General features: G+C 43.8%; 1 protein-coding gene across 1 annotated transcript in view; it reads right to left on the minus strand.

The window, feature by feature from the left end:
* Window positions 1-1,932: 1,932 nt before the first annotated feature.
* LOC139372547 (transmembrane protein 163a-like) overlaps window positions 1,933-12,773 on the minus strand; it is a 37,592-nt gene continuing 26,751 nt past the window's right edge. The window contains exons 6-8 of the mRNA XM_071112285.1: window positions 11,840-11,951; window positions 6,919-7,060; window positions 1,933-2,045 (exon numbers count right to left, since the gene is read on the minus strand). Of these exons, the coding sequence (XP_070968386.1) occupies window positions 1,985-2,045; window positions 6,919-7,060; window positions 11,840-11,951 (315 nt within the window). The 3' untranslated portion in view covers window positions 1,933-1,984. The remainder of the gene's footprint in view (window positions 2,046-6,918; window positions 7,061-11,839; window positions 11,952-12,773) is intronic.

Below are 12,773 nucleotides of genomic sequence, written 5' to 3' on the forward strand. Positions count from 1 at the left end.
TCTGTGCTTCCAACTTTGGCAACAGTTTGGGGAAGGCCCTTTCCTGTTTCATTATGACAATACCCCCGTGCACAAAGTGAGGTCCATACAGAAATATTTTGTCAAGATCGGTGTAGAATAACTTGACAGGCCTGCAGAGAGCCCTGACCTCAACCGTATCGAACACCTTTGGGATGAATTGGAACGCCAACTGCAAGCCAGGCATAATCGGCCAACATCAATGCCCGACCTCACTAATTCTCTTCTGGCTGAATATAAACAAGTTCCCGCAGCAATGTTCCAACATCTAGTAGAAAGGCTTCCCAGAAGAGTGGGGGCTGAAAGGGGAGGGGGGGGGGGAACCAACTCCATCTTAATGCCTATGATTTTGGAATGAAATGGTCGACGAGCAGGTGTCCACATACTTTTGGTCACGTAGTGTGTATCCTACAGTTACAATTACATCCTGCCTGGCAGATTGTGAAAGCTTAAAACGTAATTATATGGTATATTTACTTGCCAGGAAGACCGCATTTACCCCCTCAGATTTTGTTAAGGAATTAAAGAAGAGGGAATGGCCTAAAAAGGGATGACTTGTTGTGTTCTAGCCAACAGATTTGGCTGTAGTGCACAGAAAGGCTTGTTTTAATTCCAGATTAGTAACCTCTGGCTAGAGTCTTTGGCTCCAGTCATGTTGTTTGTTGGTCTGCCACAAGCTTTTATTCAACACCCCTTAAGCAATAAAGCAAACACCAATTCCATACATGAGCTGGCGACAGGGACATTTGTGCTTTCATATTCACTAATCAAATGATACAGGTTTTGTCCCAAATAGCACCCTATTCCCTATAGTGTATTACTTTTGACCAGGGTCCATAGTGACTATGTAGGGAATGGGGTGCCATTTGGGACACAAGATGAGTCTTCTGTCATGTTGCTGTTGCACATACTGCTGTACTATTGTCCTCCATACTACAGCCTGTCTACAATGGGCATCTCAGAAATCTATTTTCCCTGCTGTTTTGGGGGGATAGAAAACATGTCCTACTGCTACTAATAGTTGCAACTACCATCCTAAGTGATACTTTATTTAACTAGGCAAGTCTGTTAAAGAACAAATTCTTATTTACAGTGACTACTTAGGAACAGTGGGTTAACTGCCTTGTTCAGGGGCAGAACAACATTTTTACCTTGGGGATTCGATCGAGCAAGCTTTCGGTTACTGGCCCAATGCTCTAACCACTAGGCTACCTGCCACGCCTACTAAATCATGACTACATAAAAGCAACACATCTACTTTGAACAGTGGTGTCAAACAGAAATAGGTGTATGTGCTAAATGCCACCCTAATTGATGCACTTAATGGGCCATGGTCAAAAGTAGTGCAATAAAGGGAATAGGGTGGTCAAAAGTAGTACCCTATAAAGGGAATAGGGTGCCATTTGGGACACACTCACAGTGTTACTCATCAAAAGAAAGCGCCTATTAGAAACCATTGAAATCCCATAAGGACTGAGATCCTACAATGCGTATCTGAATCAGCCATGTTGTCCAAGGGGAGATAGAGATATGAACGAACACCAGACTAATCAGTGGAGACGGTGCAGTGCCTTTGTAGAGGCAGTGACAATTTCCTGACGACTCAGCAGCGCACGTTCCCGCACGTCCTTCCACCTCCCCCTGCTTCGGTAGAGGAGGAGCTATAGAGGGAAACCTCAGTCTTCTCTTTGACTTTGACTCATATGGACGGATCAGGTTCGGAGTTAGAGAGACCGGAGGAACGCTGCAAAATGGACCACTTGGGTATAACTAAAAGGGCTGGCACCTTGAGGTCTAAACCAATCAATAGGTTTGTCATGGTGACTGGAGAGATCTACCAGGAAGAATGGAGCTGAGCTGGATAGGGACTGGGCGTAGATATACATACCCTAGAACAGACACTGGACGTACTTCTACCGTATATAACCTAGAACCCATCCCCCTCACTGCCCTCACTGCCCTTCTGTCACTCAAAGCGCTCGTAGTTCCTTGTCTGTTGCACTCGAGGGACCATATCAACCAGCAGCCTGGGACAGGAAAGAGACATTCATATTAATGAAAATCGCTGACATTCACAGGTACACACACAGTGAGAGCTGCAACTCCATTTCATTGCCAATATTAAATTAGTGAAAACCGTTCTTTGTAGTGATATTCTGAAATTAATCTAGTTCAGAATGTGTTGAGTAACTGAATCCATCACATCAGATCATTTTAGTACATTTGTATAACCACTGCAGCTGCTTTTGTTGATTCATTTGTTGATGCACTCTGTGTCGTCATCTTTGTAAATTATTTCTCCCCCGAGTCTCCAATAGCGCCACCTGTGACCACATTTTTTGGGGGGAGGAACTCCTCTTGGACACGGAGACCAAATTTTGCTGTTTTAAAGCTATTTTCCTGCAATTCTACAGATTCTGTCAAAGGACAGAAAAATGTAGGTTTTAAAGCTAATTCCAAGCAATTCTGCAACTTTTGTCGTGGCTTATGCCATCTGAGTGACTCAAACATAACAAAATCAATGATGCCCCATGCTATGATATTTTGGGAATTTTAGATGATTCTCCCTCACTGTCAGGCTTTTATTTTGGTGGTTGTTATTTCAAAGATTATCATATTTAAAAATACACTGAGTATACCAAACATTAGGAACACCTTCCTAGTATTGGGTTGCATCCCCCTCATTTTGCTCTCAGAACAGCCTCAGTTCGTCAGGGCATGGACTCTACAAGCTGTCGAAAGCGTTCCACAAGGATGCTGGCCAATGTTGACTCAAATGCTTCCCACAGTTGTGTCAAGTTGGCTGGTTGTCCTTTGGGTGGTGGAGCATTCTTGAGACACGGGAAACTGTTGAGCCTGAAAAACCAAGCAGCGTTGCAGTTCTTGACACAAAATGCTGCGTCTAACCCATCTTCTTCCCTTCATCTACACTGATTGAAATAGATTTAACACTTGACATCAATAACAGATCCTAGTTTTTATATATATATATATATATCTCCTTCCAGTTCTCTGCTGCCAATGATTGGAACAAACTACAAAGATCTGAAACTGGAAACACTTGTCTCCCTCACCAGCTTTAAGCACCATCTGTCAGAGCTGCTCACAGATCACTGCACCTGTGCATAGCCCATCTATAAATAGCCCAAACAATTACCTCATCCCCTACTGTATTTATTTATTTTGCTCCCTTGCACCCCAGTATTTCAACTTTGCACATTCACCTACTGCAAATCTACAATTCCATTGTTTTTAATTGCTATATCGTATTTACTTGGCCACCGTGGCCTTTTTATTGCCTTTACCTCCCTTATCTCACCTCATATCGTATATAGACTTATTTTTGCACTGTATGTTTGTTTTACTCCATGTGTAACTCTGTGTTGTTGTATGTGTCGAACTGGTTTGCTTTATCTTGGCCAGGTCGCAGTTGCAAATGAGAACTTGTTCTCAACTTGCCTACCTGGTTAAACAAAGGTCAAATAAATAAATTAAATAAAAATTCCCTGGAGAGAGGCCTATACAGTCTGCTGTTTGAATATATGGAACTGCCTCACAGAACACAATATTGCAGAAATCACTGACACTGGTCTTCAGGCCTTCAAAATGCCGAGCACATCGCCAAACCAATGATTACGTCAATTGGGATGTTGTCTGATATTCCTTTTGTTCACAATTACACCCAATTTCTTTAAGCAAAAAAAGATGCCTAAGGCGGTTCAATACTGATGACGATTCTTAAGCCATTATCTTCCAATACTGATATGAAAGCTGATATATCATGCCATCCTGACACCAAAAACACTTTCTCAAGAATCTTTCATAATGGTTCTTCTAGTTCACCAGTAGTGCTGTCAGGGGACATTTGAATTCCCTTCCTCCAATGATCGCACATTAGGGTGAAGCTTATGCAATGTTCTATATTTCCATAGTTTCGCTTTTAGTTTTCTACAGCGCATTAGTTTCCTCTTGTTCAATGTAAATATGCTAAAAGTAACCGTATTTGGTGTGGCCACCACCTGCATTGCTGTGAGATGTTACCCCACTCTTCCACCAAGGCACCTGCAAGTTCCTGGACATTTCTGGGAGGAATGGCCCTAGCCCTCACCCTCCAATCCAACAGGTCCCAGATGTGCTCAATGGGATTGAGATCCAGGCTTTTCGCTGGCCATGGCAGAATACTGATAGTCCTGTCTTTTAGGAAATCACGCACAGAACGAGCAGTATGGCTGGTGGCATTGTCATACTGGAGGGTCATGTCAGGATGAGCCTGCAGGAAGGGTACCACATGAGGGAGGAGGATGTCTTCCCTGTAACGCACAGAGTTGAGATTGCCTGCAATGACAACAAGCTCAGTCCGATGATGCTGTAACACCGCCCCAGACCATGACAGACCCTCCACCTCGATCCCGCTACAGAGTACAGACCTCGTTGTAACCCTTACAGCTGCCTTACAGCAGGCCTACAAGCCCTCAGTCCAGCCTATTGTGGACAGTCTGAGCGCTGATGAAGGGATTGTGCTTTCCTGGTGTAGCTCGGGTAGTTGTTGCCATCCTGTACCTGTCCCGCAGGTGTGATGTTTGGATGTACCGATCCTGTGCAGGTGTTGTTACACGTGGTCTGACTCTGCGAGGACGATCAGCTGTCCGTCCTGTCTCCATGTGGTGCTGTCTTAGGCATCTCACAGTATGGACATTGCAATTTATTGCCCCGGCCACATCTGCAGTCCTCCTTGCAGCATGCCTAAGACACATTCACACAGATGATCAGGGACCCTGGGCATCTTTCTTTTGGTGTTTTTCAGAGTCAGTAGAAAGGCCCCTTTAGTGTCCTAAGTTTTTAGTGTCCTAAGTTTTGTGACATTAATTTCCTACCGTCTGTAAGCTGTTAAGACACTAACGACCCTTCCACAGGTGCATGTTCATTAATTGTTTATGGTTCATTAAACAAGCATGGGAAACAGTGTTTAAACCCTTTACAAATTATCTTTGAAAGACAGGGTCCTGAAAAAGGGACGTTTCTTTTTTTGTCTAGTTTAGTTAATGCCTAAGAGATACCTGAAATCCCAGGTTCTGGTAGCGTGTCCAGCATTTGAGCACATGGAACATTGAGAGAAGATATCACTAGGAGAGCTCCTCTGTCTAGTCAGAAATGCAGTTCCAGTTTACTGAGATGAGTTACTTGGCCTTTGCCATAGTCAACATTCCTCTAGCTGTTCTCAACATATTGGCAAACTTATTTTTGTCCTTCTGCATGCTCCATCCACCGTGAGGCAGAGAGAGACTGAAGCAGCATGTGAAGATACTAGTGGGATCTATGGTGTGATTCACCAGTCTACAGTACCTGGTTTCTGGTATTGTAATTGAAGTCTGCAGCTAGAGCTCATCTTTATCTTTTATTTGGTAGTGAGGTACACTGTATCCGGCAGCATGTCAAACTATTTGGATTAATTGTTTCTTTTACAGCCAAATAATCCCTGCCCAGAGAGCTCTATTCACCTGGGTGAAGAGGAACATCAAAAACATCATCTACTGGGCAATATTTAAATCAACAGGGTGTTGTTCTGTTGGTTTGACTTCGCTGTTGAACTTTCAACTAGTTTTATTTTTCCCTCAAGCTTTATCAGGAAAGACAAACAGCACTTATACTGTGCATCAATAAATGGCCTCGTTTCTGGTCCTCCAAACGTCCTGTTTTAAAAATAATGTAAAAATTGTTTTTGTCTCTCCGATGGTTTGGTTGAGATGTGCTTCCTGGGAAGACACATGAAGAGCATGAAAGAGAGCGGCAGCACCTTCTCTCCCGACTGCACAGTCAGATGAGGGTCACCATCGCTGGGATCCAAGCTCTATTTCTCTGCCACGCTGCGGTTCTACATTCATTACTTCTGCGGCAATGTTTCCCTCTACATACTTTGACATTCCTTTTTTCCCCTGACTGTCCAGAGAATAGTAAAAGTGAAGTAGGTAAAAATCTGTAAAATACCCTTCTATTTTTTTTTTTAAAGTGTGTTATTGGCACTTTATTTTTATTTATTTATTTTACCTTTATTTAACTAGGCAAGTCAGTTAAGAACAAATTCTTATTTTCAATGACGGCCTAGGAACAGTGGGTTCCTAGGCCGTCAGGGGCAGAACGACAGATTTGTACCTTGTCAGCTCGGGGGTTTGAACTTGCAACCTTCCGGTTACTAGCCCAACGCTCTGACCACTAGGCTACCCTGCAGCCCCACTACAGACAATTTCAGACAATATGTTTTTATTTAGGAGCAGTTGATTTACCGTGTAAGGGAAACAATTAACTTTTTTACAGTTAACACCAAAAGTGTCTCCACTAATGTTTACAAGCGTATTGAACGTTTTGGTCTGAATGTTGCTTTCAGCCCCACCAGGAAAACAATCTAAGTGAAACGCTGGCCGTGTTCGTTTTGCATCATTTCATTGATGCAAAACGTGGTGAAATCTCCACCCACTGGGGCACCGGGCAATGTAAAACGTATGTACAATGGAAGTTTCTACTCCAAGGGCCTTCTGAATGGTTACAATTTAAAATGACAACATTTCTGTTATTTAAATAAGTGTATTTCTCAGGGGACATAATGTACGTGTGTGTAAATATTAAGTTTCTTCTAAATACAGATCTAAGATTAGCTTCCCCTCCCTGAATCCTAACCATTGCCGGACAAAACTGACCCAAGATCAGTGTTTAGAGGCAGCTTCCCCCTACACCTGGAGTACTCAACTCTTACCCTACGAGGTCCAGAGCCTGCTGGTTTTCTGTTCTGCCTGATAATTGCACACACCTGGTGACCCAGGTCTAGATCAGTCCCTGATAAGAGTGGAACTGGCTTTGAGGTCCAGAGTTGAGTTTGAGGGCCATACACAAAATGTACCCACTTACTTGACCCCGTAGGCCAGGATGATGAGGCCTATCAGGACCCCTATGGACCCGTCCAGGTACCACACTTTGGGATCGTGCTTGAACACCTTGGCACTGATTAGGATGGAGAAGCCCATGACCCCACCCACCAGGGAGTTGAAACCTGTAGATCGGACAAGACAGGCAGTTTAGTCAACTGTATTTTCCCACAGAGGGAAATAGAAATAGCTTGAACATTAACAACAACGAACACATGTACATATATTTCATGAAAGTACATGTAGTCTGCCACAGAGTCTTAATCCGAAAGTCCATAAAACAGAATGAACAGAGACGATTTTGAATCCTTTTCGATTGGGTCTCCTCATTCGATTCATAAGAGCCCACTCAACTGGCTCTCTCTGCACCTCAAAAACACACCGACTGACAAGGACCTCTGCCAGTTTTTTACATACCGTATGTGTGATAACCAGACTGGGCAGGTCAATTACCTCTGTAAAGAATATCATCTATGGCGCTGTATTCCTAGGGGCAATCTGCAGTACTAACAACAACAAAGGGACATCCCGCCAGTGTTAAACAGCTAAGTGACAGGGCTGGAGAAACGTAACCACTCAAATTGGATGCAAGGACTGAACATCCATGAGATCAAAATTACACGGAGACTACAGTGGTTGTTTACAATGACATTTCTTAAAAACAAGGGAGCAAAACTAGCTTATACTTTGGGCTCCGATGGGGTACAACAGTTGAACTAAGCTTATGAAGCATTTATAAAGTTATATACTTCAAGAATCAATGAGTGATGTATACACTGCTCAAAAAAATAAAGGGAACACTTAAACACCACAATGTAACTCCAAGTCAATCACACTTGTGAAATCAAACTGTCCACTTAGGAAGCAACACTGATTGACAATAAATTTCACATGCTGTTGTGCAAATGGAATAGACAACAGGTGGAAATTATAGGCAATTTGCAAGACAACCCCAATAAAGGAGTGGTTCTGCAGGTGGTGACCACAGACCACTTCTCAGTTCCTATGCTTCCTGGCTGATGTTTTGGTCACTTTTGAATGCTGGCGGTGCTTTCACTCTAGTGGTAGCATGAGACGGAGTCTACAACCCACACAAGTGGCTCAGGTAGTGCAGCTCATCCAGGAAGGCACATCAATGCGAGCTGTGGCAAGAAGGTTTGCTGTGTCTGTCAGCGTAGTGTCCAGAGCATGGAGGCGCTACCAGGAGACAGGCCAGTACATCAGGAGACGTGGAGGAGGCCGTAGGAGGGCAACAACCCAGCAGCAGGACCGCTAACTCCACCTTTGTGCAAGGAGGAGCACTGCCAGAGCCCTGCAAAATGATCTCCAGCAGGCCACAAATGTGCATGTGTCTGCTCAAACGGTCATAAACAGACTCCATGAGGGTGGTATGAGGGCCCGACGTCCACAGGTGGGGGTTGTGCTTACAGTCCTTACAGTGCTTACAGTTTGACATTTGAGAACACCAAGATTGTCAATTTCGCCACTGCAACATCCTCCAGCATGACCGGTTTGGCGGTGGGTCAGTCATGGTGTGGGGTGGCATTTCTTTGGGGGGCCTGTGCTCGCCAGAGGTAGCCTGACTGCCATTAGGTACCGAGATGAGATCCTCAGACCCCTTGTGAGACCATATGCTGGTGCGGTTAGCCCTGGGTTCCTCCTAATGCAAGACCTCATGTGGCTGGAGTGTGTCAGCAGTTCCTGCAAGAGGAAGGCATTGATGCTATGGACTGGCCCGCCCGTTCCCCAATTGAGCACATCTGGGACATCATGTCTCGCTCTATCCACCAACGCCATGTTGCACCACAGACTGTCCAGGAGTTGGCGGATGCTTTAGTCCAGGTCTGGGAGGAGATCCCTCAGGAGACCATCCGCCACCTCATCAGGAGCATGTCCAGGCATTGTAGGGAGGTCATACAGGCACGTGGAGGCCACACACACTACTGAGCCTCATTTTGACTTGTTTTAAGGACATCACATCAAAGTTGGATCAGCCTGTAGTGTGGTTTTCCACTTTAATTTTGAGTGTGACTCCAAATCCAGATTTGATTTCCATTGATAATTTTTGTGTGATTTTGTTGTCAGCATCAGCAACTATGTAAAGAAAAAAGTATTTAATAAGAATATTTCATTCATTCAGATCTAGGATGTGTTACGTTAGTGTTCCCTTTATTTTTTTGAGCAGTGTATATATATATATCATTACCTTAAGTCTAAAAATGTATGTGGCAATCACAGATTGCCCCTTTGATGGCTTGTTTCATGTCACATCGAGACAAATCTGGTAGGCAAATAACTCCTACTCTATTCTGCTAGCTGTCACTCTCACATACAATTTAACGAACCCCACACACTTTAATGAGCAAGTGTCTCCATCCAAAGCTGACCTTTCAAACTGGTTTGACGCCAGCCTGTTTGCCACAAATCTCTTATTGAAACGAGAAGGGACATTAAGAGCTCAGCAGCTACGGAGTTGTCAATAAAGACTCATAAGTAGTGAACAACTTTCTCAGGTGTAGAAGTAAATAGATGTGCGGCCCAGTACCTGAGGGTGGCCTTGCTGTTAAGGCCGCCGCCCTCAGCACATACTATATGCAATTCACCGTCTGTGTGGGTAAAAACCCAGCACCTGCCGGCTCTAAAAATATAGAAAGAGTGCATATTTGAAATGAAAGGTTTTAGTTATATCTGTTTGGGCTTCTTGCGGTCAATTGCAGTCTAAAAATTATTTGTAATTATACTGAACAAAAATATAAAATGCAACATGCAAAGTGTTGGTCCAATGTTTTATTAGCTGAAATAAAAAGATCCCAGAAATGTTCCATACACACAAAAAGCTTATTTCTATAAAATGTGCACAAATTTGTTTAAATCCCTGTTAGTGAGCATTTCTCCTTCGCCAAGATAATCCATCCACCTGGTAGGTGTGGCATATCAAGAAGCTGATTAAACAGCATCTTGTGATGGGGACAATAAAAGGCCACTCTAAAATGTGCAGTTGTGTTACACAACGCCACAGATGTCTCAAGTTGATGGAGCTGCAATTGGCAGCAATGTCCACCAGAGCTGTTGCCAGAGAATTTAATGTTAATTTCTCTAAATAAACTGCCTCCAACATCGTTTGAGAATTTGGCAGTAAGTCCAACCGGCCTCACAACCGCAGACCATGTGTAACCACGCCAGCCCAGGACCTCGTCTGAGACCAGCCACCTTGACAGCTGATGAACCTGAGTATTTCTGTCTGTAATAAAGCCCTTTTGTGGGGGAAAATTAATTCTGATTTGCTGGGCCTGGCACCCAAACGGGTGGGCCTATGCCCTCCCAGGCCCACCTATGGCTGCGCACCTGACCAGTCACGTGAAATCCATAGATTAGAGCCTAATGAATTTATTTCAATTGACTGATTTCATTCTATGAAATGTAACTCAGTCAAATCTTTGAAATTATCAAATCAAACTATTGGTCACATAGTAGAATGGAGTTGTGATCTGATCTTCCAAAGTGAGGGCTCGGGAAGACCTTGTAGGCATCCCAGAAGGGGGAGTAACAGTGGTTGAGAGTTTTAGCAGCATGAGTACTACAGTTAATGTGTTGATAGAACTTCGGTCGACTTTTCCTCAAAATTGCTTTGTTAAAATCCCCAGCTACAATAAATGTTGTTTCCAGTTTGCACAAAGTCCAATGTAGTTCCTTGAGGGTTGTCGTGTTATTGGCTTGAGGGGGATTATACACGGCTGTGACTATAACCAAAGAGAATTCTGAGGTAATACGGTCTGCATTTGATTGAGGTTTTCTAGGTCAGGTGAACAAAAGGACATGTGTTTCTGTACATTATCACACCATGAATAATTAATGATGAAACATACACCGCCAACTATTTTCTTCCCGGAGAGTTCTTTAGTCCTGTCTGCGTGATGTACTGGAGAACACAGCTGGTTGTATGGACGGGAACAGTATATCCGGAGCGAGCCATGATTCTGTGAAACATTATGTTACGGTCCCTGTTGTCTATCTGAAAGGAGATCCTCACCCTGAGCTCGTCCACCTTATTGTCCAGAGACAGAACATTAGCGAGTAATATACTCGGAAGCGGTGGATGGTGTGCACGCCTCCTGAGTAGGACTAGAAGTCCACTGAATAACTCTTCTCCGCCGGCGGCGTCCTGGAGCAGCCTCAGAGATAAGTTAAATTGCTCTGGATGGTACGAACAAAGGATACAATTTGGGAAAGTCGTACTCCTGGTTGTAATGCTGGTGAATACCGCCGCTCTGATATCCAAAAATGTTATTTACCAGCTGTATGTAATAACAAAACAAACTGGGCTAATGTAAGAAATAAAAAATAAAAAAATTGTGCAAAGTTGCTCAGGAGCTAGAAGCAGAGCCACCATGTCAGTCGGCACAATCTTCAGTATATGTTCCAGCCCCCTGACCATCTGCTCAAGAAAAGAAATTGGCCTGCAGCTGAATCTAATTGATAGTCACTGCCCTATATAGTGTACTAAGTAGTTCCCAATATATTTCACAGATTTCATGATGGTGTCTAAGCCAATAACCTTCCATCTTCGTGCACTATGGGAATAGGGCGCCATTTCAGGCACAACCATAGCCTCCTATACACCATACCTTTTCCCCTTTGAATTTCTCTCAAAGATTCCCTACAGAGTTTTTCACCCTCGTGCTCCACCTTCCCCCAATTCTCTAACTGGCTTGAACTCAAGTGGCCTAGATCAGGCAGAAGTATGCGTTGCTTCCTCAGAGTTGGGTAGCTCCAGGGTGAGGTTTCCCCTAGTTACAGATCAAGGATAAATCTTCTCCTAACGATCCTAATTGAAGAAAAAAAATAACAAAAACTGACTGAAGCTCATTGTCTTGGAGCAACTACCCGCCGAGTTAGGTACCTACCGTCTGTGATGAGGGCTCTGCTGGTGAGCACCCTACCCAGCATGAACTTGACCACGGCCAGAATGACACACATCACGCCACTGACGATGGACACACTGAAGAGGAAGTCATCCTGACAGAGAAGAGTAGATGAGAGGGTGATTGAGAGAGAGAAAGAGAGGTGACAAAGAGGGAAAGAGAGCGGGTAAGTGTTGCAGAGTGCCTCCGCAGTAGCATTAATATTGCACTATGGCCTTAAAAGGCATGAAAAGCTGCATTTCTGCAAGGTTAATAACCTCATCAGTCCCATTAAATCCCCTAGTGAAAAAAATGCACCACTTTCATTAATCTGCTCGCCCTGCCCTCATATTTAGCCTCACATTGAAGTGTTTTACCATTTTATTTTCAGTACAACCATAAAGTTTAATTTATGAGTTTTTGAAAAATGTCAACAAAATAAGGCCGCCAAACAAAAATCGGACAAAATGAATTTATAAGAATGCTGTAAGTACAGGAATTGTCTGCTCAGTGGGGAATGAATATCCAACTAGCCAGTGACAACTGTGTGGAGTTCGACAGCAACTATGTGAGCTTATTACAGTATTAGACACTGTCTTGGGATTTCCAATGATCTTCTATGTAGAAGAACCCCTTACCTTCTAACGATTTGTGTGGCCTGTGAGTGCCAGAGCAAAACAGGTTGCATGTGCATGTTCGTGAGAGTCTTTTTCATATAGGGGTCATAATAGTTTGTAGGTCAAACCGTTCAGATGTTTTTGTTAGACGAACCGTTTTCGGGTCCGCCCTGGTCTCACATACAACACCCTAGCTCAGTCCCCGTTAAATCACACTTATGGTTGGTATCATCATGCAGAAGAAACAGACCAATCAAATGCAACAACCCAGCAGTCTGTAGCTCAAACACACAATGCTTACAAGGGGTTAGATCCTGCCG

The sequence above is a fragment of the Oncorhynchus clarkii genome, chromosome 18, assembly GCF_045791955.1.
Source record: "Oncorhynchus clarkii lewisi isolate Uvic-CL-2024 chromosome 18, UVic_Ocla_1.0, whole genome shotgun sequence".
In the NCBI taxonomy this organism is placed as follows: Eukaryota; Metazoa; Chordata; class Actinopteri; order Salmoniformes; family Salmonidae; genus Oncorhynchus; species Oncorhynchus clarkii.